The following is a 24,254-nucleotide window of genomic DNA, read 5'->3' as shown; positions in this document are numbered from 1 at the left end:
TCTAGTCTAAAATAGAACCCTGCAAATCCAGTTTTTCCTCTTAGCAATTGACTAATGTTCAATTCCAATGTGTCTGGAGTGTTTAATGGCAGTGTGGAGTGCTTTCTCATTGTTGTATCAGATTGGAGTGTGTTTACTTCATTTGGGGGGGTCTTACATCAACATAGAGAGGTGTTTGCAGTGTATCATACCTGTTTGATGGAATGACAGCAACTTTAGAGTGATTTCAGACCTATACCACCCTCTTGTATCATCCCCTAGAGCTATACTTCATGTTGGGTACTTGAATACTTGTTCATTTATGCTATTTGGTTTCTGTTTGGAGGTTCCAGCAGTCTAAGTTTGTGATCAACACATTATATCAGCATATATTAAGCAGTTATGTTTCCTAATGATGATTTGTAATACATTTTATATTATCTTGTAATACCCTAGATGGTAGCACTACAAGTGGTTTCATATTTGCATTTTAATGTTATTGCACACACCGCTAAATAAACATAGATAAGGATGGCTTGCTGCCATGTGTTCCTGCCTTGTAATTGCACACTCTATTGAATAAACTTAGAAGTGTTTCCTTTTATCTCTTGTATCAAGCACATTCCACTATAGAAGTGAAGATTTGGTTGGCTCTGCCATATAGTGTGTTTCCTTTCAGTTTCATGCATCAAGCGCAGTCCATTGAAGAAGTGTAGACCTAGCTAGCTCTGCCACCTTGTGTTCTTTATTTGATTAGATAACTTCATGTGATACTTTAGATAATTGGGTGCGGTCCTATACACCATATGCTCTCATTTTACCCATCTCAAGAACTGGGTCATCAAAAAGTATTAAGGGCATGCATTGTAGCTTTGTTTTAGTTGAAATATTTCAAAAAAAAATGGGCTGGTTATTAAATTGATCTGCAACTTTGAATGTGTCAATTGCCAGATAGGATTGACTTTGACATAGTCTTGGTCATAACTTTGAAAGTACTAAGTCTTTCAATTAGTAAGTCATCCATTTAGTTAGTTAACACATAAATAATATTAGTTAGTTAGTCAACCAATAAATCAAGTTGTTGACCTACAATTGTCATCAGCAAAGAAGGTGGGACTAAGTTAGTTAACCACCAAAAATCTGTGGAAGTTGTTTGAAAGATAGTTAATTTAGTTTTCCTCCAATCATGAAGTTGTCTGCCATGATTTCAATCCATAATTTCAGAATCACAAGAGGCAACATAGTTTATAGGTAAATTGGGAAAGATGAAGGCTTATCTTGAAAATTAAAAACCTAAAAAAGCCTAATCATATAAGTGACACAGCTACAATAATATCCTATTTCTAGGGCAAAATCTCACAGGTGCAAATGTAGTAGATTTAGGGGACATAACCCTCCAGTAGTCATTACCATCTCAGTTATGCAATAGTATTTAATAGGGTAAAGGAAAGGAAGTTGCAAGAGTTTATCTACAATCTATCAACGATGATAAAAACACTCACCAACAACCATTATCATAGGTGATAATAGGAATAAATTTGGACATCAAGATCGTGAGTTATATTCAATAATTTTGCTGTATGGTTTGTCACAATTATCAAAGAATAAAAAAAATTGTGATTAGCTTTTCCTACATTATTTTCTTCATCTCTTAGTATATTTCAGATTGACTTGGAAGTTTCCTGAAATGAAGCCATAGTTTCCGTATTTGAATCCATCATGCTAACAAATTCTCTTGATACCTATTAGGGTAGAGCCTCTTGGATATCAGGCATGGATGTTTGTTGACAACCCTATGAAGTGGTTATTAGATGTCTAATTCATCATATGCTTTTCTGTTTTAAGAAATTGTTGTTCTATGTTCTTAGCAATTCTATGACTTGCCATATAATCATCCGCAAACTATCTTCAAGCTCTCATTCTCGACTTTAGGTCTGTCCAAATTATAATTTTCTTCTTCAACTATTTAAACTTCATCATCGATAGGGAAATAGTATGGAAAGCAAGGTGAAGCTACCAATTTCCACTTGTAAGCTGCCTCATTTATCTAGTCACAATACCTTGGCAAAATTTTTGTACATGTCTACAATGTTTCCTCTAATTGCACACAAGCACCCATGGTAAAACTATGTGGCCACTGGAAGGTGATATTGTTTCACTATATATAATTGGCTTTCCCTCTAGCCTAGTTCATGTTCTTAAAATGTGCTAATTCTTCTTTGTATGCTCTAGAACAACACCCTTTTCCTTTCATTTTTCTTAGAATTATTAGAAATGGAATTTATTGTGAAGTATTAAATATATAATGTACCTCTAGTTGGCCATAATGCAAAATTTTGAAGAATAAGCATAACATCAAAGAGAGAGTGAGGAGTGGGGTGGAGAATGTAATGTCCCCTCTTTTCTAGTTACCATCTAGGAAGGTAGATTTGCCTGTTAGCCATCTCCGTAGGCAAATGATGAGGTCAAGAGATGTTTGGCTCACTAAGAGGAGCTATACTTAGTCAATTTTGAAGCTTGGTGAAAAAGAAATCAAGAAAAGCTTATAATAAGAGCTTATAAAAGTTTATAAGTTACTTTTTTCTATTAATAGAAAATTTTATTAAAAAGTAACTTTATAAAGTTATGACATGATTTTACCCCCCTTGGCTCGATTTCCTAGGCAAGTTCTTTTTTAAAAAGTGGGAATTATGTCATGTTGAGCCCACCCTCAAGTTGACGCCATATTGTGGGAGAATAAGATTCCAAGGAATCTTTTAAAGATGCCTTATGAAGTTCGATTTAGGGTTGGAGGATTAAAAGAGCACTGGAGCATTCATTTTGGCATTGGAGATTATTATTTTTGTGGAGCAATTTTTCCATTGCAGGTCTGCAATGACTTTTGCAGGAGTCTGGAGAGATTTGGAGACGAAAACCTCCAAGATCTTGGTGAGAGGACGAAATCCCCCTCATCTTTCTACTTATCGATTTGCCATGAAGTTCAAAAATCTTGCCAAAAAGGGCAAAAATCAGTGATTTATGAACAGCAGCAGCACCCAACAGTATGAAAATTCGAATCAGTGCAGAAAGAGGACAAATTCAGTAGTTTGAAGACATTTTGGAGCGAGCCGTACCACTTCCAGCTGGGCCATACCTTCTATCTTTGCCTGGTGTTTCAAAGAAAATAAATACAAGGGTTTTAAGTCTGCAATTTGCATTGATTTTCATTGTTGGCAATAAAGAATAATATATTAGCAGTTATTTGGAAGAAATAAGGCCATTGGTGATCAATACATTCATTAATTTGAGGAAATCTTTCGTTCCTAGAGGGCCATGCCTGGCAAGGAGACAGATTTCCATTTGGGTCTGCTTAGTTCTTCTCCAATTGTTTTTGGTAATTCATTTTAGAGTCAATAAAATCATTTGGAGCTGACACCACACTCAGGAAGCTCTTACATCAGTATATATTGAAGTTCAATCAAATAAGGAGGCTCAACCAAGCAAGCTCAGGAAACCTGGTATACAAATTTGCACTTTGAGCAGAAATAAATTGTCATTCTTTGTCATATTGCATTGCTGTAATAAAAATCAGAGATCTGATTTCAATTTTCAGAATTAGTTTAAGTTTCTATGGTGCATCATTCAAAAACTCCTCAAAACACTAAAAAACTCAAAACTACTTCAAAAATCCAAAACACCTCTATACGCTGGTCAAAGTCTCAGATTGAAACAAACATATCAGATTAGAACCAAATCCTAGTTGGCATCTTTCAGAGAAACAAGTGAACTGATCGTAAACAAAAAAAATATTGGTTATCTTGTGTAAAAAATAGAAAGTACAGCCCCTCTATATACAGACTTCCATACTAGGAGTCATTAATAATCAAGTTACACCCCTAGTTAAGGGTGACCGCTTTGGTACTTAGAAGAGTCATACTTTTTAAGTCAAAGATGTAAGTAAAACCACTTAAGTAAGTACACACATCCACTATGTGATGCTAAAGCCTAAGAAAAATGTTTGTCTCCCTAAAATCTGTAATGTCCCCACTTTAGCAGTTGAGCAAGTGTATGTGCGTTAGCCTAGCTCTACATGGTCCCAAGGGCTAACAAAGGGTTTAAGGGGATCCTGGAGTGTTTTGGCCTAGTCATTTCCAATTTGGGCTAAAACGAAGTTGATTTACTTAGTTTCAGGCATACTTACTATTTTTTAGTAAGTCAGCAGGACACAACGGAGGCTAGCTTTGGTAATTGGATTCGATACTCCTCGAAGAGAGCTTTCCGACGAGCTATCACTCGCGCTATTCGGAGCCCGATTGCTAATATATTTTAATGCCTGAAGTGTTATTAAAGTAACATTTAATTTAATTGCAAAATATTAAAGTGTTACTTTAATATTTATTTTATGGGGATGTGTGCAAATCAAAGGGGCACCCAAGGGAGACATAAGTGAATATTTTAATATGTTTTATATTGAACATCTTTTATCCCACATTGCTCAAGTGAGTTGGGTCCACCCTTGGAGAAAGAATAAAAGGAAGTTTTTGTGGCTTCATTCAACATGTTGAATATGAAAAGAAATTGATGTGTGAGTTGCAGATCCGTTCTTGGCATTAGAGGACGTTTATCCTCTCTTGTGACATTCTAGACGTCTTTCCCTTGGGGTTTTGCCTTTGGAATCCATTGCTATCAGCATCATTAATAGGCAGATTTGGTGTTTTGCTTATACCTTCTTCACTTCTTGACCAATGCTTATGCCATTCTGAAGGGATGATTTTATGAAGATATTGGACTGATTGAAGACTAATTAATACTGTAGCAGCACTTAGCACAGCACTATTCACGTTACTGTAGCATGACACTATTCACACTACTGTAGCGTGACACTATTCACATTACTGTAGCACAACACTATTCATGTTACTGTAGCAGCAAGATGGGAAGTCATTGTTGGAACATTATGTCAAAAATGTTGGAGTATTTAGTGAGTTGAAAAATCTGCTATGTATTTGACTTTATTAATTCTGGAAATAATATCATATCAATAGTAGTTCAAACTTCATGTTGCATATTATTGTAATTTCCTTCTAGTTCATGTTATGTGATTTTAAACCTATGCAAAGACTTAAAAACAAACAAACATTTCATTTCCGAAGCCATAAGAGGTTTAAACATTAAATAGAAAAATAAGGAGTTGGATGCAAACTGTTTGACTAAATTCCTATCAGTAGTTGGTTTAGTTTTTGGGCATTCTAGTGTGTCCATTACAAAATCCCACATGAGAAACACTAAGTCAAGAATTAAGTGGAATTCAAACAAGCTAGGATTACTCATGGTACCACAAATGCAATAAAAATTTGATCACAAGAAGTTGAAGGTGTTGGAATTGTTGGCCGTGGAAGTATCACCAATCATGAGCATCCTTCTCTAACTTATCACGAAGAGCCTTAGTACTTTGACCATTGGAGTGTAGAAAATCAATGAGTTCACTTGTGACTGCATCCTACAAATCAAGATCAAGAAAGAATACAAAAATTTGACTTGTACCCTTCGGTGATTCCATAATCTCTATGTGGTGCAATCCTCATTGGCATAAAAGGAACCTCGACACTAAAGTATTTTGGAATCAATGAAAAGACAAGATGTGGTGGGTGGTCATTGTGTTCCATCTTTCTTTAAGAACTTTGAACATTTGTTTGGAGAAAGTTTCTTCAGAATCTTATTCTTTCTCATTTTTGATAATTTTCATCTTCTTAATGATTGAGTTGATGCCATCATATATCTATTCTAAGAGAGACTTGTTTGTGTCCATATAATGAATCATGCTCAAAATGGACTTAATGAAACTACAAAGATTTTTCCACACAAGCCCACTAAGAGTCCTCTAGGATGTCTACTTAATATTTGTTACTCTCTCAATGTTGCTTTGTTTCATATGGACTAAGTTTGGTTAATGATTATGATGGAGTGTGCCTTTTGAACTTGTAAAAGTTATCTCAAGATAATTGTTTTAGAGGACAAATGGGTCTTAGAAACCTATCGAAAAATAAATAAAAAATTTAAAAAGAATACATGATCAAATTAAGGCTTAAGTTTAAGAACATAAAATACTAACTAAAGCGAAACTAAAAACAAAATTTTATATTACTTCACTTACTTTCAATAACTCCAAATTTGAAAATAATCTAAATCTACCTTGCATATAAGGTGGTTGGTAATGAACATTCAGATCTCTATGGCCTCTACTTACAAATTTTTGTTTCCAATTGATTTTGTTCCCAATTTTTTGTATATAAGATTAAGGGAGTAATAAGATTAAGGGAGTAGATAGCACAAGGCATCCAAAAGATGTTTGAATAACATTCTTCAACTAACAAACTAACAGTTTTATACTTCAATGTTTGTTATGACTTGAACAACATTACAAGATCCCACTTCCTCAATGATTGTGACGAGGATGTTAGTGATAAATTGGCCATCCTTCCCCTCCCCTCACAATCGATAGCTTTTAAAAACATTGCCCCTCGAAACACTACAATGACATTGATCAATGGCCGATTTTTAGCATTCTTTCATCCATAAAAAATAATACATGTTTGTAAAAATTGAAAGATGATGTGCAAGGAATTTGTGTGTTTTCATGTAAAGAGGATTGCATTATCTTAATGATCAAACTGTAAAAATATTAATATATGCATAGCTATAACAAACTAACAACTAACTAAAGTAATTTACAAGTGTATGCAGACACTTATACTCTAATATTAAACTAATGTTCTAATAATGGACATTCCCGTCTCGACACACCTTCTCATAACCTATGCTCTTTTACTCTTTTGGAGGCTCATTAATTTTTCTCACTATTTCTTGTCAATATGGTAAACAAACAACATTGAAAGCCAACCATTTGCATAAATACATATTGCTACATCTTGATCAGCAATATCTTAAGATTCATTTTGAAATGTCATTTTCAGAAGTTCCTTTGGTCTCTTCTTTGTAAGGGGAAATTCTTCAAAGGTGGTCAAAACTGGGTAGCTCTCTAACACAACACTAGGATTAGATGAAGGTAATGAGATGCTTCATTTCTTGAGATATCTTTGTTAAGGATAATTTTCTCTATGGGCTGCTGCTTTATCTAGTTGAATTAAATGAGTTTGTTTCAGTATTTCAAATGCTTTAGTTGGCACTTCTGTTTTGGTTCTGTTGGATACTCCCCAGATTAATCCAGGACGAACCCACACCCTTGCACCTGCTCCCTACCAGAGTCCACAGGAAAACCGAATTGGACCACGGAACCAATTCCAACCAGACTCAGAACTGGTAACAAAAGCCATGGATCCGACAATATATATACTTTAGGATTTGTGGCTTTCAAGGAGGAAAAAAAAGCAGTGAGGAGAGGAAAACTAAAGCTTACGCATAAGATAAGCGATGCCTTGTCAATATTTGTCGCGGAATAAGTGTAACCTTTGGCAGTTGCCCTCAAGAAACGCCTAACCATGTCTGGATAAGCTCTGAAATTTAAACCAGGTTTGACCAGTTATACTTTCAAAAAATAAATATGAGTATTCAAGTACTTTTTTCTGAAGATTTAACTTACTTGAGAGTATCGGGGTGGGCAAACACAACTGGGGAAAAGCCATAAGGAATCCTGCAACAAATAGACACCATTTGCATTCCAATACAGGAGTTAAAGCAAACTCCAATTAAATTTTCAGATTAGAAGAAGCTAGAACAGCATTTATCTCATCATTTAAATTAAACTTTTCACGATTCCCCCTTTGGAAGACAGCAAAAGAATGAGTAATTATCTAACTTGACAATAGAATTGTGGTTCACCTTATCTTCTTTCATACAAAAGCAAAGGAGAGATGTCTACCCATAATCTGTTAGTCTGAATTCATTAAGTTCAATGTGCTTGCGTTTAGCTTCAACCCCTTCCCAGGATGAAAATATCCATGTTGCGTCAGCCTTTCCCGTTACTAGAACATTCCATATTCCCAATTTATCAGGAGTGACCTCTGTAAACAGACCTTCGCCTCCATCAGCTTGAATTAGATGCTGCACAATGCGTCCTTCAAAGCGTGCTGCATATGATGCATATGTTTTACCGTCCAGATCTCGAGGCCGTGAAATATTAGATCCTTTCAAAGTAGCTGAAAGCCAAACACAGAGATGTGCATGATATCGCCACTTGTTTTTCTGGTGTTCCAAAATCTTCCACTCAATAGAAAAGAAACAATACGATAAGGCATTTCAAATGCTGAGAGAAAGAAGTTATTAAACGTTGCATTGTAGGAAAAATTGCAGATTAGCAAAATCAGTATTAAAATATTGCCACATTCTTTTAGTCTCTGTCTTTTAAAGTTTCTAAATTGAAAGGATATGTCAAGTTAGCTGTATCTAGATTTGATTTTTAGAAAATAGAGTCCATAATATTCAATAAACTGCAATTATTATCTACTAACTATTTATTACTATTCATGTCATTGCTAACTAAAATAGACTGAATCTATCATAAGATGTTTAATGTGTACCAGTGAGAATCAGGGCTTAAATGGTACCCAGTGGTTATTAGAATTCCTAGGTTCAAGGCACGCCTATAGAGAAATTATCCACCAGGGAGGAGGCCAGGTAACCCATTTTACCTGGATTATTGCACATAATTACAAGAGTAGCCACAGAGCATCGAAAGTGAAAAACCAAATGGCCTCACCTCCGCATAGCATCTGAAGGGTTTGCCTGATTTGATTGATAATGGCTATGAAAATCTACTAAATTTCAAAAATGAAATAAGGCGTCTAAATTTAACTGTATTTCATTATGTTTCATAAACATGAATGACCTTCCGCTCCGACAGAGTATGTGTGAAATTAAAAATGCCAAAACAAACATTACTTACCAATTGCACTAGCATCCTCCTGAAGAATAGTTGCAATGGCAACAAGTTTTGCTCTGGTTTGGCTTGAAGGAGGCAAATGGTGCCCAATCACAGTCTCTGATGGACCAAGTGCAAATGCTGACAAAGCATAACAAGAAGTTCGTCACACTTACAAATATTATGAACATGAGATAATTTATGGTTCTATAGTCCATATATACGAGAATAGGATTTCTGGGTAAAGACTGTATTTATAACCAAAAAAACCGTTTTCCTTATTAAAAAAATGTTACTTTGAGACATGAATTCATTCTGATGCAGAAAGATTTATGAAATCGTAGGATATGTAATTTTATCAACTAATCAAGACAATTTTGCCAAAAAGAGATAATTGAACTTATTTGAAAACCATAAGAGTTATTTCTCCATTTAAAAATTACACTTGTCTTCAAGCAGCAATAGCATTTTTGAAGCGAGACCGAAAAGAAAGGTAATCAGGCTAAAGGAAATATAAATGATGCTGCTGAGGGCAGCCTGGGTACTCTGGAGTTTTACGGCTTCAAGCTGCCTGTCTAGCTCTATATTTGAAGATTTCATTTGGATTTTTCTATTAGGGCTGTTAGTTCAGCTCTCTCTGTCTTTTGTCTCAGTGATATGCTATAATGCTGTATTTTAGCTGTTAGTCTAGTGTCTTTGCTGTGATTCTCAGTCTTCATGGTGGTGAATTTTTATCTTCTGCAGTGTTAATTTACTCCTTATAAAATTTGGACATTTTCAAAAATCTCTTTTTATTAAAAAATAAATAAATAAATAAATAAATATATATATATATATATATATATATATATATATATATATATATATATATATATATATATATATATATATATATATATATATATATAAAACAAAAATAAAAATAAATGTTGAAAAGAATTTTCACTCTGAAATTGTGTCATATTTGGGAAAACCTGTAAGGCAAGGCTAATCTCCAAGAAATACAATATTTCAAGAAAAAGGGGTAGGCCTAAAATATTTAAAAAAATCATGAATCCATTTCCAGGTTTCTTGAGCCTTGGGACGGAACCAGAACTTGAGCCTTGGGACGGAACCAGAAATTTGTTGCCTAGGTCCCTCCCGACTCCACTTCTCCTCATGGACATCAGCGTGGACGTAGCCACTCTTCCCAATGGGACAGTCTGAAGACCATGGATCTCACTCTCGCTACTTCAGAACCCAAGGGACTCTGCTAATCATGGAGGATGGCCTGGGACCTTTGGCTGGCCAACCACTAGCAAGTTTTCACTCAGCCTCTGGAGGAGAATGCAGAAATTGTCTTACTGGTTGGGAGTCAATTGATGATTTGACTCTCTATGATGTTTCTGGCCTTAGGACTTTTTAATTTCTCTTGAAGTTTTTTGAGGCTTTTATCATCCTCCTTTTTTTTTTAATGTGAATATTGTATTATTTTTTCTATATTAATGTAAAATAAGATAAGATATATTAAATAAAAAATGAAAAATCATTTTTTTTTAAATGTGAAACATTTTTTTAAATAGGTTAGTGGGAAAGCAATGGATCTAGATTCAAATAATAGATGGCCTATAGAAAATACTAGACAATTGGTTTAATTTTTTAAGGCTAACAATATGATGGTAGTTGATAAGTAGGAGATATTTTCTAGGGAAGTCAAATTATAATATTTCTATTAGGATTTAACTCTGCAATATTTGAGACAAACTCATTGATCCATGTTTCATGAGTAGTGCTTTACAAGAACCCATCTCACTCACATGAGAATGAATAGTCCACTTAGCATTTATTAAGTTTTCAAACATTTAAAAACTTTCAAAATAAAATATTAAATTTTATGAACTGTCTCTAACCATTAATTAATTCTTTTTTCAAAAAGACAATTTTAATTTTTTTAATTTAATTTTCTTGAATTGACCAAATTATGATCCAAAGTAAAATTTCATTAAAATCTAAAAGCAATTCCGAAATTTTATAATTATAGTAAAAAATGTTTCAATTTCAAATGATTTCAAAAATAAAAACCATCTAATAATTTTGATAGACATAATTCTTTCAGAGTTCATTATAGATGAAAAGAGGAGCTTCTACATATAATTGTGTGTTAATTTTTTACATCATTGTTTCAGCAAAATATGATTCCAAATATTGATATAAAAAATTAATACACAATTATATTATATCTGAAAAAAAAAAACCTCTTCTCCTCATAAAATATACAATGAATTTTCTTGCAATTACCTTCAAATTAATAGCTATATTATAATTTGGAAAACTGAACGACAAAAATAGTAATCATCCTCAAATGCCGAGAGCATTTTGGAAGGAAAAATAAAATATTCTTATTACCTAATGAGCCATTTTGTAAACGACAATATTATCCTCTCAGTTATTTCTAGCCACTGGGTTTTTCCTCTTATCCAAATTTCTGGAACTGAACAATTCACTTGATTGAAAGGGATGCCATAAACACCAATTTATATAAACTACAAGGATAGTTATAAGAACATAGGTAGAATGAAATCATGCAGAATTCATTTTTTCTGCCGACAAGGGTTTTATCATAAATTCTTCCCGAATTTTCCAACTTATGAGCAGAACCATAAATTTTAAAAAGTTTTGTGAAAAAATTCGCTGTGCCAGCCAAAGAATTTAAAAAGGGAAATATGCTAAAGAACTTTGCAGTTGAATTTGTACTTACTGGCGGATTTGGAAGAAACTTTGAAGGCCGGTGTAGTTGAATAATTATCTAAATGCGGGCTGATCAGATCGACTTTGAAGCCCTCTTGTTCATAGTAGTTGAGTGCCTTTGCAACGTAGAATCCTACGTGGTTGTTGTTTGGAGTCCAGTCAAGAGCCACGGAAATACAAGTCAGATCATCCTCCATCTTCGGCTTCTCTACAAATTCAAGTGAATTCTCTCATCTGAAAATTAAATGTTTATTGCCATCCGTTCAGATAAGGAGGTGGGCACCCCAGTTACTTTCTGCCAAGTGGCGCTTCTATTGTAAAACCTGTAAAAGTCTTCATCACATTCATTAAATTTGGTTTGGATATTCTCCAACGATTTACTTCAAAATTTTCAACTGTGCTTTTCAAAAAAAATTGGTCTTCTTGAGTAGAGAGTTTTCTTCTTTAATCTGAAACGTGAGTTATGCCACGTCCCGCTCTTATAATCCCTGTTTTATTTTAGTTTTTTTTTTTTTGTTCTTTAAATTTTAATATTAGAGGCGATTTTTTATATTATAGGATTAAAAACAAATGGTAAAAAAATTATGGAGATATATATATATTTTAAAATATATATAAAGTATGTTTCAAGATATCAATTTAAAGATAATTGTTGAAGGCTAACACAATAGTGTAGACATCTAAAATTGTTCTAGTTTAATTAAATAAATATTTTATTTATTTAATTATTTAATCTTAAGTCGTATATTAATTAAATAGATTTTTATTTATTTAATTAATTCATAAATAGCCTCTCTTCATTTAAATAAATATTTTTATTTATTTAAATTATATACATCTAAAAATGTCTCATCGCTAAGACACTAATTATTTGTCTTAATTAATTAAATAATTCTTTAATTATTTAATTAAGATAATTTATATTCCTTTGAATTAATTTAATCGTCAAATCAACATTACTAATTATTCTATTTCTTCTTCTTCACCTAATCATTTAACCTCATTTCTTATAATTAATTAAATATTTTATTTAATTAATTTTAAATTAATACCTTTAATTAAATAATCTCAATTGTTTAATTAAATTCAATTTTTAATAATTAAATAATTTCTTTAAATTATTTAATTAACTAATTCATTCTTTTAAAATTTGAAATTCCTCGAATTCTTTAATTTTGTTTAATTTCATCAAATTTGCCTTTCAATTTCATGATTTGAAAACCCAAATTCAAGTCAAATGCAAATGAAATTTGAATTTCAACCCAATTTCCTATAGCACATGTTGAACTTATAATTGGCATTGACTTCCAGTCTGACTGAGCAATCAATTTAGTCAACTTCTCAATCAAATTAGTCATCTTCCTAGTTAACTCAATTAACTCCCCAATCACCTTTTCTAACTCCAAATCAGCTTTTTGGAATTGATCAATCAACTCATTTCACTGATCAATCAATCCAGTTGACTCATCAATCAAATGAGTTCAACACCCAATCAGTTTTGTCTCAACCAATCTCAACCGTTGATCAATTTTGTTCTCAAATCAATCTCAATCACCTTTTCTAACTCCAAATCATCTTTTTGGAATTGATCAATCAACTCATTTCACTGGTCAATCAATCCAGTTGACTCATCAATCAAATGAGTTCAACTCCCAATCAGTTTTGTCTCAACCAATCTCAACCGTTGATCAATTTTGTTCTCAAATAAATCTCAACTATCCATTCCTCTCATCCAGAATCTATAAATTGAGCATCCATTTCCCAATTTTGGTGGTAACCACTATCTTTAGAATTATTGTGACATTTTATGCAAGAATCCAAGCGCGATATTGGGATCCACGTAGCCACAATGATGAAGAAGAGAAATGGAAGCTATGATTCAAATCAATAGAGGAGTCTTATTTAGATTATTTTTTTTAGTTTTTTTGATTGATAATGGGTTGAAGCCAATAAAGTGTACATACCCTACCCCCTTGTGGGATTTGAACTTGTGACCTCTCTTTCAAGAGCACAATTCGTCCACCACTAGGCCAACTCAAGTTGTACAGTCTTTTTTAGATTATTATTCATTCTATTGATTTTGATTCTATTTCATTGTTATTTATTGGATTTTCTTAATTAGAATTGAATTCTAGTGGTTAATTCATATAATCTAATTAATTATGCATGAAAAAACTATAAAAATAATGGTGAACCCGATGTGAAAATTCAGCTACTAACCTTTTGATTATTTTCTATGTTTTTGTAGGTCCTTGGTATGGATTCTCACAAGCCTACCCAGTATTTCGCATTTGTACGCATATAATTTCGCATTTGTAGGTATTTTGTTTTGCATTCATTCTTTTATAGTGTCACATTTGTGGATCGGGAGTGTTTCATCCATTGAAGGTAATGGTATGGTAAGATCGCTAAATCATTTTTTGTTCATTCCTTTGTCGCCTTCTCAAATTTTAATTAAATATCTCATTCTGCAAAATTTCCTCATTAATTGCAAGTTGTATCTAAAAATGCTTTTAATTTGATGGCTCATAGTGTGAGACTCAAACTTGCAAGTTCCAGGCAACATGTAGAATGCAGAAGGAAACATAAACATTTCCAGAAAACTTTGAGAGCAGATCTATCACTAAGAGAACAAGAATACCAAATTGACTCTTTTCAATATCATAACCGAGTCCTGGGTTACATCCTAAAATACAAAACAATATCGAGGACAACCTTAAGATTTTAAAATCAATCTAAAAGTTAACCCATTGTTTTGTAGATTTCTTTTTCTAACCTATGTTCTAATTTCACACTCATTCAGTGACTTTTTCGCATTAGTTTTAGCAGTATTTCGCATGTGTTATCTCATTATTTCACATGCATTAAGTGGGTGTTTTGCATGCATGTAATTAGGGTGTCGCATTCGGCTGGAAAGGTGGATGCTTTTTGTTTCTATGGTTTTTCATTTCTTCTCTAATTTTATTTGATGCTAATGATTTCTCTGCAATATATGACAAGGATGATAGGGACATTTTGATCTATCAAAGACTTATGATAAACTACTAACTTGTGTCCTTACAGAGTGTTTTTAGTTTTCTTTTGAATGTATGCAAACTCACATTTCAATTTGGGCTTAATAAATTGACATAGATCTCCCTTCTGTTTAGGATAGCTCACACATTGCAATGTTTAAGGGAATGCACTTTTGTTTTCTATGTTTTGAGCACTTTCTCGATTTGTAGGGTGGACCCATAGTTACATAAAGTACCTTTCCACCCACCTTTGGGGTCTTGGTAGAGAGGGAAAAGTGCAAATGACACTCATGTTTTTTCTTTGTAGTTGAGGAGTATCTTTGACTTGGGATTTCATCACCCCACAAGGGTATCTCAAATTGGGACACGTTGAGGATATCATCTCTCCCAACGTGATCTCAAGTAGGTTTTTCGAGCCGCTATATATATATATACCGGTCAAGTGGTTGAAGTGGTGGGTGAATTTGATGTATGTGGAGGCTCTCTCTGCACTGATAAGCTCAATTAAAGCCTTAAGTGGCATTCTTCGAGAATCCTTCATTGGACTGGGATCCCTCGAAACATTACTATGAGCCAACTATTTTTAGTATCCCAAAATCCTTACATTTGATGGTTCAGGGAGTGCGGATCGTACCTCATAGATTCCTCTCATGTACCCTTCAAGATGAGACAGGAATCCCCAGGTTATAAGATATTTGGATCTTTGAGGTAAGAGAATTTGGTATGTCTGAGAAGTGTGTGTCATGGTCAGGGAGCCAGTTCTACCAAAATTTCTATCTGTCCATCTTGCTTGAGGTATTATATTGTAGTGGCCCCATCAGATGGTTTCTATTTTCTAGCTTAGGCTTGTAATTGTCTTCAACGTATCTTTAAATTATTTCATGTTCTAAACTAGTAAGAGTCAGTCAAAATATTGGGCTAATCTAGGCCCTTTCACATGTAAATCTTCTTGTCAAAGTTGGTTAAAAAAATTCATTTGGCCATATTGTCTTTGCAATCTGTCTTCCGTGTTTTCCAAAACTCTTATAACAAAAAATTTTGATGCCAAAACAAGATCACAATGAGCTCAATCAACAACAAACTGCAAACAAAGTCCTTGTAACCAAAATAAAAATATTGTATTCATGTCTTTGCAATTGTAAGTGTCCATAATTGATAAGTCTCATAGGTTGTATAGTCCTCATATTGCACTTGCATCATTTTAGGATCAAGTCTCGAAAATCCTTACAAAGTCCTCATATTAGTATCAAGTCTCAAAAGTCTTTGCATAGTCATCATTTTGCAGTTTGATTATCTTAAGATCAAGTCCAAACATTGACTTAAAAAGACATTGATCTCATAACACCCTCATATCAACCATCAATCAAACTAGGTGCCCATACTCATGAGTCTAGTATAGGGTATCGACTGTCAACATATCAACCCGAGTCAACAACAAACCTCAATACTTTTATAGTAGTGTCAACCATTTGGTCCTTTGACTTTGCATCCCATTAGTGGCATATTCATTTTAGTAGTTTTTCCCATTTAGAAAGAGTCTTAGAGCATGTGTCAATATGGGCTTACCAGGTAACTGTGTCTTTCCATTTGTACAACCTAATTTAGGAACAAATGATGATCAAGAGGATTTTATTGACGGTCTTAATAACCTTTCAGGAGGTTAAGAAGGAATGCCCCTCAGTACATAGGAGTCACATTCATGTCAAAGATGACAAAATATGAAAAGATCGTTGTATCGAGGCCAAAGATGAAAGAGAAATCATTTAGTAGAGACTTGAGAGACTCAAGCTACAACAACAAGAACCTCATCCTAATCTGCAATAGAGTGTCAAATTAGACTCCATACTTGGTCTAGTCTCCACTTGCATCCACATTTGAATTCAAGTCTTGCATTTAGGTCCCACATGCATCATAACCTGTAATAGGTCTCACATTTCCAAGTCATCTTAGAAGTCCTTAATACCCATAATGTGATCACAAAAGGCTAAGAGTAAGATAGACCTGAACAATGATCCATTGTTCAACCCTACCTGGAACATGAATTTGTTTGCTTATTCAAACTCACAACCCTGTAGAGGTGTGACATTGCCAACAAACATGAACAACATGCCATCAGTAGACAAAATCCAACACAACTTAACAATTGAAGAACTAGATGTTGCCCAACAGAACCCACAGGTTCTCACAATCCTAAACACTCTGCTTAATCATGATAGGGATAGATATATTTCCTTTTAATACAAAATGGAGCTAAGTTACCCTTGTACTTTGACATTACAACAATCTTGTGACCATGGGTTACTTTAAATCAAGGAACAAATCAAACACCAAACTCTTTACAAACACATGCTACATATTCAAGCTCTACCCATGGTACAACTCAAAATACACAAGCGGTAGGAAATCAAGCCACTATGGCTTCAACTTAGATCTCACAATCGGGTGCTGTATCCTCAACTAAAAAATGACACATCTCAAATAAAAGCTAAAATCACTTTGCAATCCACATTGAATGACACAAATACCTCAACACAAAATCAAACAAGCGCTACTCAGTATGCAATTCCCACAAGTACTTCCCAACCCACAATATCAGTCTCTCTGGGATGTACTTATAGTGGTCAAAGCTTGAATCAAGGTTCTACCAATCTACATGGATCAAGTCAGCCCAATGTTAACACATAGTTCGCCTAATTTACATTACCCAGTGGTTCTCCTAGTGCACAACTTCATAACCAGTCAATGTTCCAACAATCTCTAGTGTACATAAACACTAATCCTTTTGTAGGAAACACATATTCAACAAGTGTGCCTTTGACTCAAATAGATATCTTGTCCCAATAATTCCAAAACCTCTAGAAACAGATGACAACATGAAATTTGGGAATGAGAAGAAAAGTTATACCATGGAGGATCTTCATCTTTATCCCTTTGATAGGACATTATACATGTTGCCTTTTCCCCCACACATTTTGAAACTCCTAAATTCAATAACTATAGAGGAAAAGGTGACCCTAGAGATCACATCAGGGAATTCTTCACTGCTTGCATTGAGGTAGCTAATAAAGACACATATTTGATGTGGCTATTCTCAAAAAGTCTTGGTGGATCAGCCTTAGAATGGTTCTCACACTTATCACCAAAGATCACCTCATGGGGAGAATTAGCTGAGAAGTTCATAACAAACTTCTCTCACGATATAGATAATCTAATGGATTTATGCACTGTCAAACAAAGGGAAGGTGAAACATTTTCTTTGTTCTTGGAGCGATGGATATCTCTTTACCATAGATGGCCTAGTCACATTATGGAGGAAGAGCAAGAGGATATTTTCATAGAAAATCTTATTCCCCGAATCAAATATCTGCTACAAATGCAATGTCTCACCACTTTCAAACAAATTATAGAGAAAATTCTAAAGTGTGAAAAAGGTCTTGTTGAATGAGGTATCTTGAATAATAATAAATAAAGTGGCTTGACCAGTAGTACCAATAATGATCTAAGTCAAAATTCTAGTTGAAAAATAAATAAAAATGTGACAAGTGATGATGTTGTAGATGTCCATGTGGTGAACAGGGCTCAACTTGTTGTCTCAGTACAGGGACTGGTCAATTCTTTTGTGCCAAATAGGCATCAACCTCATGACAACAATGCAACGTCCACAAGTGCAAATGTAGTACAGTTAAGTAATTCCAAACCTTCAAGGGCTAATACACCAAGAAGAAATTGTATGCCACTTGGAGCACCAATTGAGTTAGCCCTCAAAAAGACAATACAAACAAATGTCATAACTCTACCTAAGGTCAGGCCATATGAACTAGGTTGTTTCAAACTGACCTGGTGGAATGATAATGATTTTTGTGAATATCATTGCACCAAGGGCCACAAAACATTAAGTTACTATAATCTCAAAAACTTAATTCAATACCTCATAGATCAAGGAGATATCACTATGGACAATAATAAAATCCCTTCCAACACAGATCATACTATCTTCAAGGACCCGTTTGTTAAACATGACAAAGGGAAGGCTTCAAGATCAGGTTCACAAGATAACACGACACATTATACCAAGGTAGCATATGCTTATACAATTAACACTATTAGTGCAGGTGATGAAATAGTGGCTATAATTACTATCAACCCAAAGAATTAGGATTGTGTAGTTGTTACTTGCAGGTCAAAGGTCACATTGCAAGGAATCCCTTCTAATCCTCCTCTACCTGATAGTCCTGAAAATGACTATGCAAAATTTTGGTGTCTTTGACACTTATTTTAGCTATTTTGACTCTCTGTTGTTCTTTGTTTTCCCCCTCAGGGCTTAGGGTTTTTCAGATTTATATGTTCCCGGATGAAATTTTGTTATAAACCACAGGCCTGATATGTTTTAGCATTACCTTTTTCATTTTAAAGCTTGAGGGTCTTTACCATCGTCAAAAGGGGACCTCTTTCTTTCCCTAGGTGTTATTTCCTACCGACCTTTTAAGAAAACTATGTCTTTTGCATTATGGTCGGGCACCCCCTTTTTATATTTCTGTGGGTTCTCAATTCCTTAAGTCCAACTTTGATATTTTGGGTTTCATTTCCTCGATTAAATGCTGAGAAACTAATGATCCCATGAATTGCATAAGTTTCAAAAGGACATAGATGTTTTGACTTAAGCAGAAAAGATGCTCACGAGATAATAGTGAATATTGAGTGGACTGTGTAAGCGACACATAATGAGAAAGCAAATCAGATGGCTCTCGCAAAACTGCGATGAAAGATGTAGGAAAGTTAAGGACTGCGACATCGCGAGATGATGCCACGTATCCCAAGCAAGTCGAACAAGTTCGATAGTAGGGTAGCTGACGGAGCGGAGTTTCCAAGATGATTTGGCGATGCTTTGTCAAGTTTTAAAGGGCCCACTTCTAACGTAGGAAGTTCAATATCAGTATTGACCGATGGTGATCATGCGATTTGCCGTGTAGGACAAATAAATGGAGGAAATAGAAGAGGTTTTCAAAAGGAGTGATTCAGACTATCTCAGTGTTGTTCACACGGGAAAGAAAAGACAGAAGGAAGTAGGTATACCAACATGGAAATCAGAGACAAATTGAGACAAGTGGATACCGACTGATCTTCAAAATGTCATTTTAAAGGGTGTTTTGTTAAGTTGATTTGTATTTGCAGGACAAAGCTAACAACACTTGAGGTGGCAATTTCTGCATGTTTTCATTGCCGCCACAGAGAGAAAATCAAGTATTTTTTTTCAGAGAGATGAAAGGGATAAGGATGATTTTTTGAGCTCGAAGCAAGATGCTCAAGGACCTGTCAACAAAATCATAGGGTGCATACTGTCAGGGATTCTCAAAGTTTGACAGAAAATCAAGAAACTATTGCTAAGAAACTTTCAAAAGATAAAAACTCAGTATCTGAGAAGAGGATTCTGGAGCAGAGAATTTGCAGTCAAGAAATCAAGAAATCAAAAAACAAGATCGTTCATGTAAGGTGAACGTGGTCAGAAAAGTAGTAAATTGGCAGTTTAAGTCTTACGATTTCTTGATTTGATGGATATAGTTTCTTGAGTCCATTTGATGCAGGATGAGTAGAAAATTATTTAAAAGATGATTTTTCCATGCATAAACACCACTAAGAGAAGTATTTTCATTATAAATATGGCCTTGTGGTGTCTTAAATTGGTAGAAAGAACAGAGAGTTCGTTATTTTCTCTCAAGATTTTAAAATGATGAAGAATTTTGTATCCATATTGTGCCAGGAGTTACGCCGAGCTTTGTGATACTAGATAGATTTCCTATGGGAATGAGTATGTTTATAGTCAATGGATTCTTGGAAGTTGAGAGGATAGGTGATGGAGGTTTGGAATTTGTTTCTTTTCAGAACTAGCCCTGCATGGCACATCCTCTGCCTCCTCTCCATCACTCATTGGCAAAGATCTAAAGAAGAAGAAGCTTCATGAAGGAATGGGAGCAAAATATGGTTGGGAAGGAGTTGGCAGCCATTTATTTCTACAATGACATGCAAGATGCAACCCCTTCTCCTCCTTCTATGTTCCCCCACAAGATTCTCATTCCACTTTCTCCGATCCTGGGCATAAAGGCCTTGACTCCTCTTTTTGTGGAGGGGCGATTTTACTTCTTGTCAGCTTGTTAGGATCTAAACCTTATTCGAGAAAGAGGAAGTACTCTATGAAACATCAAGGAGAATCTCACGGTCCATCAGGGGTGATAGTGGCACACCTCAAAGATTTTGTTTCTACCAAAATGCAGTTGGGAAATTTTGGTTCTACTTCATCATGACCGCCATCAAGGACAGTCTTTTGGGAGACTGCGAGGAATGTTTTGTAACAAATAACAAGTGATCTTATAAGCTTGTGACAGGTGTCTCCTCTGGCCTGAAGCTTGTTGCTCCCTTGTTTCTATAAAAGGGAAATCGGGGCCATGAGACAAAGGTCGAGAAATTTGGTCCAGAAATCTTGGATTCAAATCCTTGGTCATGTATAGTAGGTTTAGGTGAAATGAGTAGATCGTAACAGGACTTTGCAGAGCAAATAAAATGGGCTTTGTGTCTTAGTTTGTTGCAGGTTCTTGAAGGAGTTATATGTAATGTAATTTGTAACAGAAAATAGCTTATGAAATGAATGAAAATATTGTCTGAATTCATTTTCTCCAATGTATGAATCTATTATGTTTCTAAATGAGTAACATCAAGGGTTTTCTCATTTCTTGCATTGTTGTGATGCACATTTCTTCTATCTTACACTCTAACCTAAGGGTTCGGTTAAACCGCTTAGATAGTATGTGCAAACTAACAGGGCCTATACAGGGATTCTGATAAGTATTGTGGGTTGGGATAAATAGATGAGACACATTGTAAGGCAATGTTGTCTTGAGATCTTTGGCTATTAGATTAAGGTTTTTGTTGTATATTTATCTTTGCATTCTGTAATTTCAGCTGCCCAATGGATAAGACACTAATCATTGCTTCCAACCATTTTTTTATGCCATTTCTTTAGTCATCACTCATCGACAACTAGCTATAGCTATGATAATATCAAAATATCTTTTCATTTTCTATGCATGATGTTGTTTGTCGAAAAGTTGTCTCACACTCCAAAGTAGGTCGAGGATCACTGAGAGCTAGCCACTCTATAGCATTCTCCCTCTTTATTTGAGCCCCCTTTTAGGAGTGAGACCATCTACTTTGTTTTAATGTTGTTTGCAAGAGTGGTGCAGAGATTGAAAAAGCATTAAAGGAATACCCTCCTGGGTTTTGTAGAGCCCAAAGTGTAGAAGGATAATCAGAAAATCCTTGTTATATTGTTGGTCCAAGTCCTTGAGTATCCTAAACGGTCTGGAGGCTAGCCCCTCCATGCATGATTTGAGGAATCCACTTGGTTTTTTTCCCTAGGGGTAGTACAAAAACCTCGCAAAGTGTGTTTGTCCAATCTTTAAAAAAAATGTCTGCATGTAGTCAAGAAGATGTCTGCATGAAGCTATTTGTCCAATCTTTAAAAGAAAATGCTATGGATTGGTTTTCATATTTACCAGCAAGTTCTATTTCTTCATTGGAGGAGTTGAATGCATTGTTTACAAAACAATTTGGTGAGAGGTTCAATCCAAGTTTGTCTATAAAAGGAGTTGTGTCTATTAAAAGAACAGAGGATGAATTCTTCTTTGTTTTTAATCTCAGATTTGCAAGAATATTGGATAATATTCCTAAAAGTTACAAGCCAAATGATGCAGTATGTTTGGTTGTTTACTTAGCAACATTTGATGAAGAAATGAGCTTTTTAATAAGGGATAAAGATCCTCAAACCATGTACCAGGCTTATAGTATAGCAATGGATATTGATAATAATTTGAAATATGGAATCCCTAAGGGTTATTTCACTACAAGAGCTTGTTATCCAAAAAAACCAGATATTGAAGAAAGGTGTGAGTCAAGAGTTGAAGATCAAAGCCAAAGCATTTACACTTTTGTTGATAACAGAAGACATGTTAAAACCTATGATTCAGATCAAAATATGAGTGAAGAGAACTTGTCTTAGACAGTGGTTATTCCTCATATTAGTGAAAAAAGGTTGATAAAAGATTGTATGATACAAATGGTACAGAGATGGAAGTATCTTCAGTGTCTATATCAGCTGATAGAATTATTGCTCCTTTTAGTAAAGATGCCACACAAAGGGTTTGTCTTAAATCTTATGGTTTGGGTGGATCTGATAGCCTGTATCAAGAAGAATTAGAAGGGTGTACACCTAATAGTGATAATGATAGGGTGCAAGGTTTTGTTGAGGTGGAATAATCTTCTCAGGAATTGACGGTGTGTAATGGAGAAACCTTAAATATTTTTGCACCATTCTTTACTGATAAGCCAAATAATTCCATGGTGTGATCCAATAAAGAAGATATGCTTAAGCCTATGCCATGTCAATGTATTCATGTTAATGAGCATGAAGAGATGGTCTGGGTAGATATGCTTGAATCAAGTATTATGACTAATGACATACTACCGATCTTATTGTTAGGATAATCGGTGGACAAATGAGAGGGGGGGGGGGTGAATCAGTTGTCAATAGATTTTAAAACTTTAAGCACACAAAACCTTTTACCAAAATGCAAAAACCAAATACCAGAATAGCAGATATAACAATTAAGCATAAACATAAACCAAAGAACAATTACCAACCATCCATAACACATAACACCATGATTTGTATGTGGAAAATCTGGTAAAAGGAAAAACCACGATAGGAAGCCTACCCACAGTCAAATAATACTTCTGCAATAAGTATGTGATTACAATAAGAGGGGCCTGCACATGCAGGAAGGCCAACAACCCATAGCGCACTACTCATCACAAAAGGAGCCTCACTGACTACAAAATAAATCTAGACTACAATCTGGAAAGATGAATGAACTGCAAGAATAACATTTCCTATCCTTGAGTACAGTTTCGGTTAAGCTCAATATCGGAGGTCTTAAACATCTTTTACAAACCTAAATCAATCACCTATGATCAACCAAAACCTCTGCATATGATTACAACTTTATTCGCACACAGATAATCTCATAACCTTGACCTCATATGATCTACAAAGAGATCTTACATTATATTTATACCAACCTGGGACCTAAATAATTAGGTCGGTCACCTAAAAGATAATACAATAGATCCATTACATAATCCCGCAAACCAATGATAAACCAAGTCGGCCTAAGACCTAAACAACATAAACCAAACAATAAATCCAACTGGTGATGCATCAAGAGCATCAACCAACACGTTCCATAAACCGGTACATAACCTAACAGAATAACCACTAGACCTAAAATAGGTCGCCATAAGCCAAATGAAACACCATGAACAACTAGAACATGAACATGATAACCATTAGTAGACTCTTAATAACCTCCTAGAACCCGCACTAACACCACTTATTAGATTCATCAAAAGATCTTCAACAAAGCGCTATCAGTAAAACCCTTAGCAGTAACCAAAAGGATTACTAGAACAAATGATAGCATCTGGATCATCAAATCCTGAACTAACTGAATGTGATGCACATCAGGAACACATGAATAACAAATCCAAACCAATTCCAACAACCAAACCAAAACCGAAGACAAATCTCCATATCAACATCAAAGACCAACCACTCTACCCGAGGCCGG

At 34.7% G+C, this 24,254-nt stretch overlaps 1 protein-coding gene across 2 annotated transcripts in view; it reads right to left on the bottom strand.

The window, feature by feature from the left end:
- The window catches only part of LOC131059073 (uncharacterized), a 43,606-nt gene extending 31,597 nt beyond the window's left edge, over nt 1-12,009 (bottom strand). The window contains exons 1-6 of one of the 2 annotated variants that reach the window (XM_057992499.1): nt 11,574-12,009; nt 8,861-8,977; nt 7,838-8,114; nt 7,559-7,609; nt 7,376-7,472; nt 6,449-6,487 (exon numbers count right to left, since the gene is read on the bottom strand). In XM_057992499.1, the coding sequence (XP_057848482.1) occupies nt 6,464-6,487; nt 7,376-7,472; nt 7,559-7,609; nt 7,838-8,114; nt 8,861-8,977; nt 11,574-11,760 (753 nt within the window). In that variant the 5' untranslated portion in view covers nt 11,761-12,009 and the 3' untranslated portion in view covers nt 6,449-6,463. Of the gene's footprint in view, nt 1-6,448; nt 6,488-7,375; nt 7,473-7,558; nt 7,610-7,837; nt 8,115-8,860; nt 8,978-11,573 lie in introns of those variants that run through there. The other variant, XM_057992497.1, reaches the window with a different exon arrangement.
- Between the last annotated feature and the right edge of the window lie 12,245 nt (nt 12,010-24,254).

This window comes from Cryptomeria japonica, chromosome 9, assembly GCF_030272615.1.
Source record: "Cryptomeria japonica chromosome 9, Sugi_1.0, whole genome shotgun sequence".
Lineage (NCBI taxonomy): Eukaryota > Viridiplantae > Streptophyta > Pinopsida > Cupressales > Cupressaceae > Cryptomeria > Cryptomeria japonica.
The sequence above is the reverse complement of the archived record's forward strand: the minus strand, read 5'-3'. Positions and strand labels throughout refer to the sequence as shown.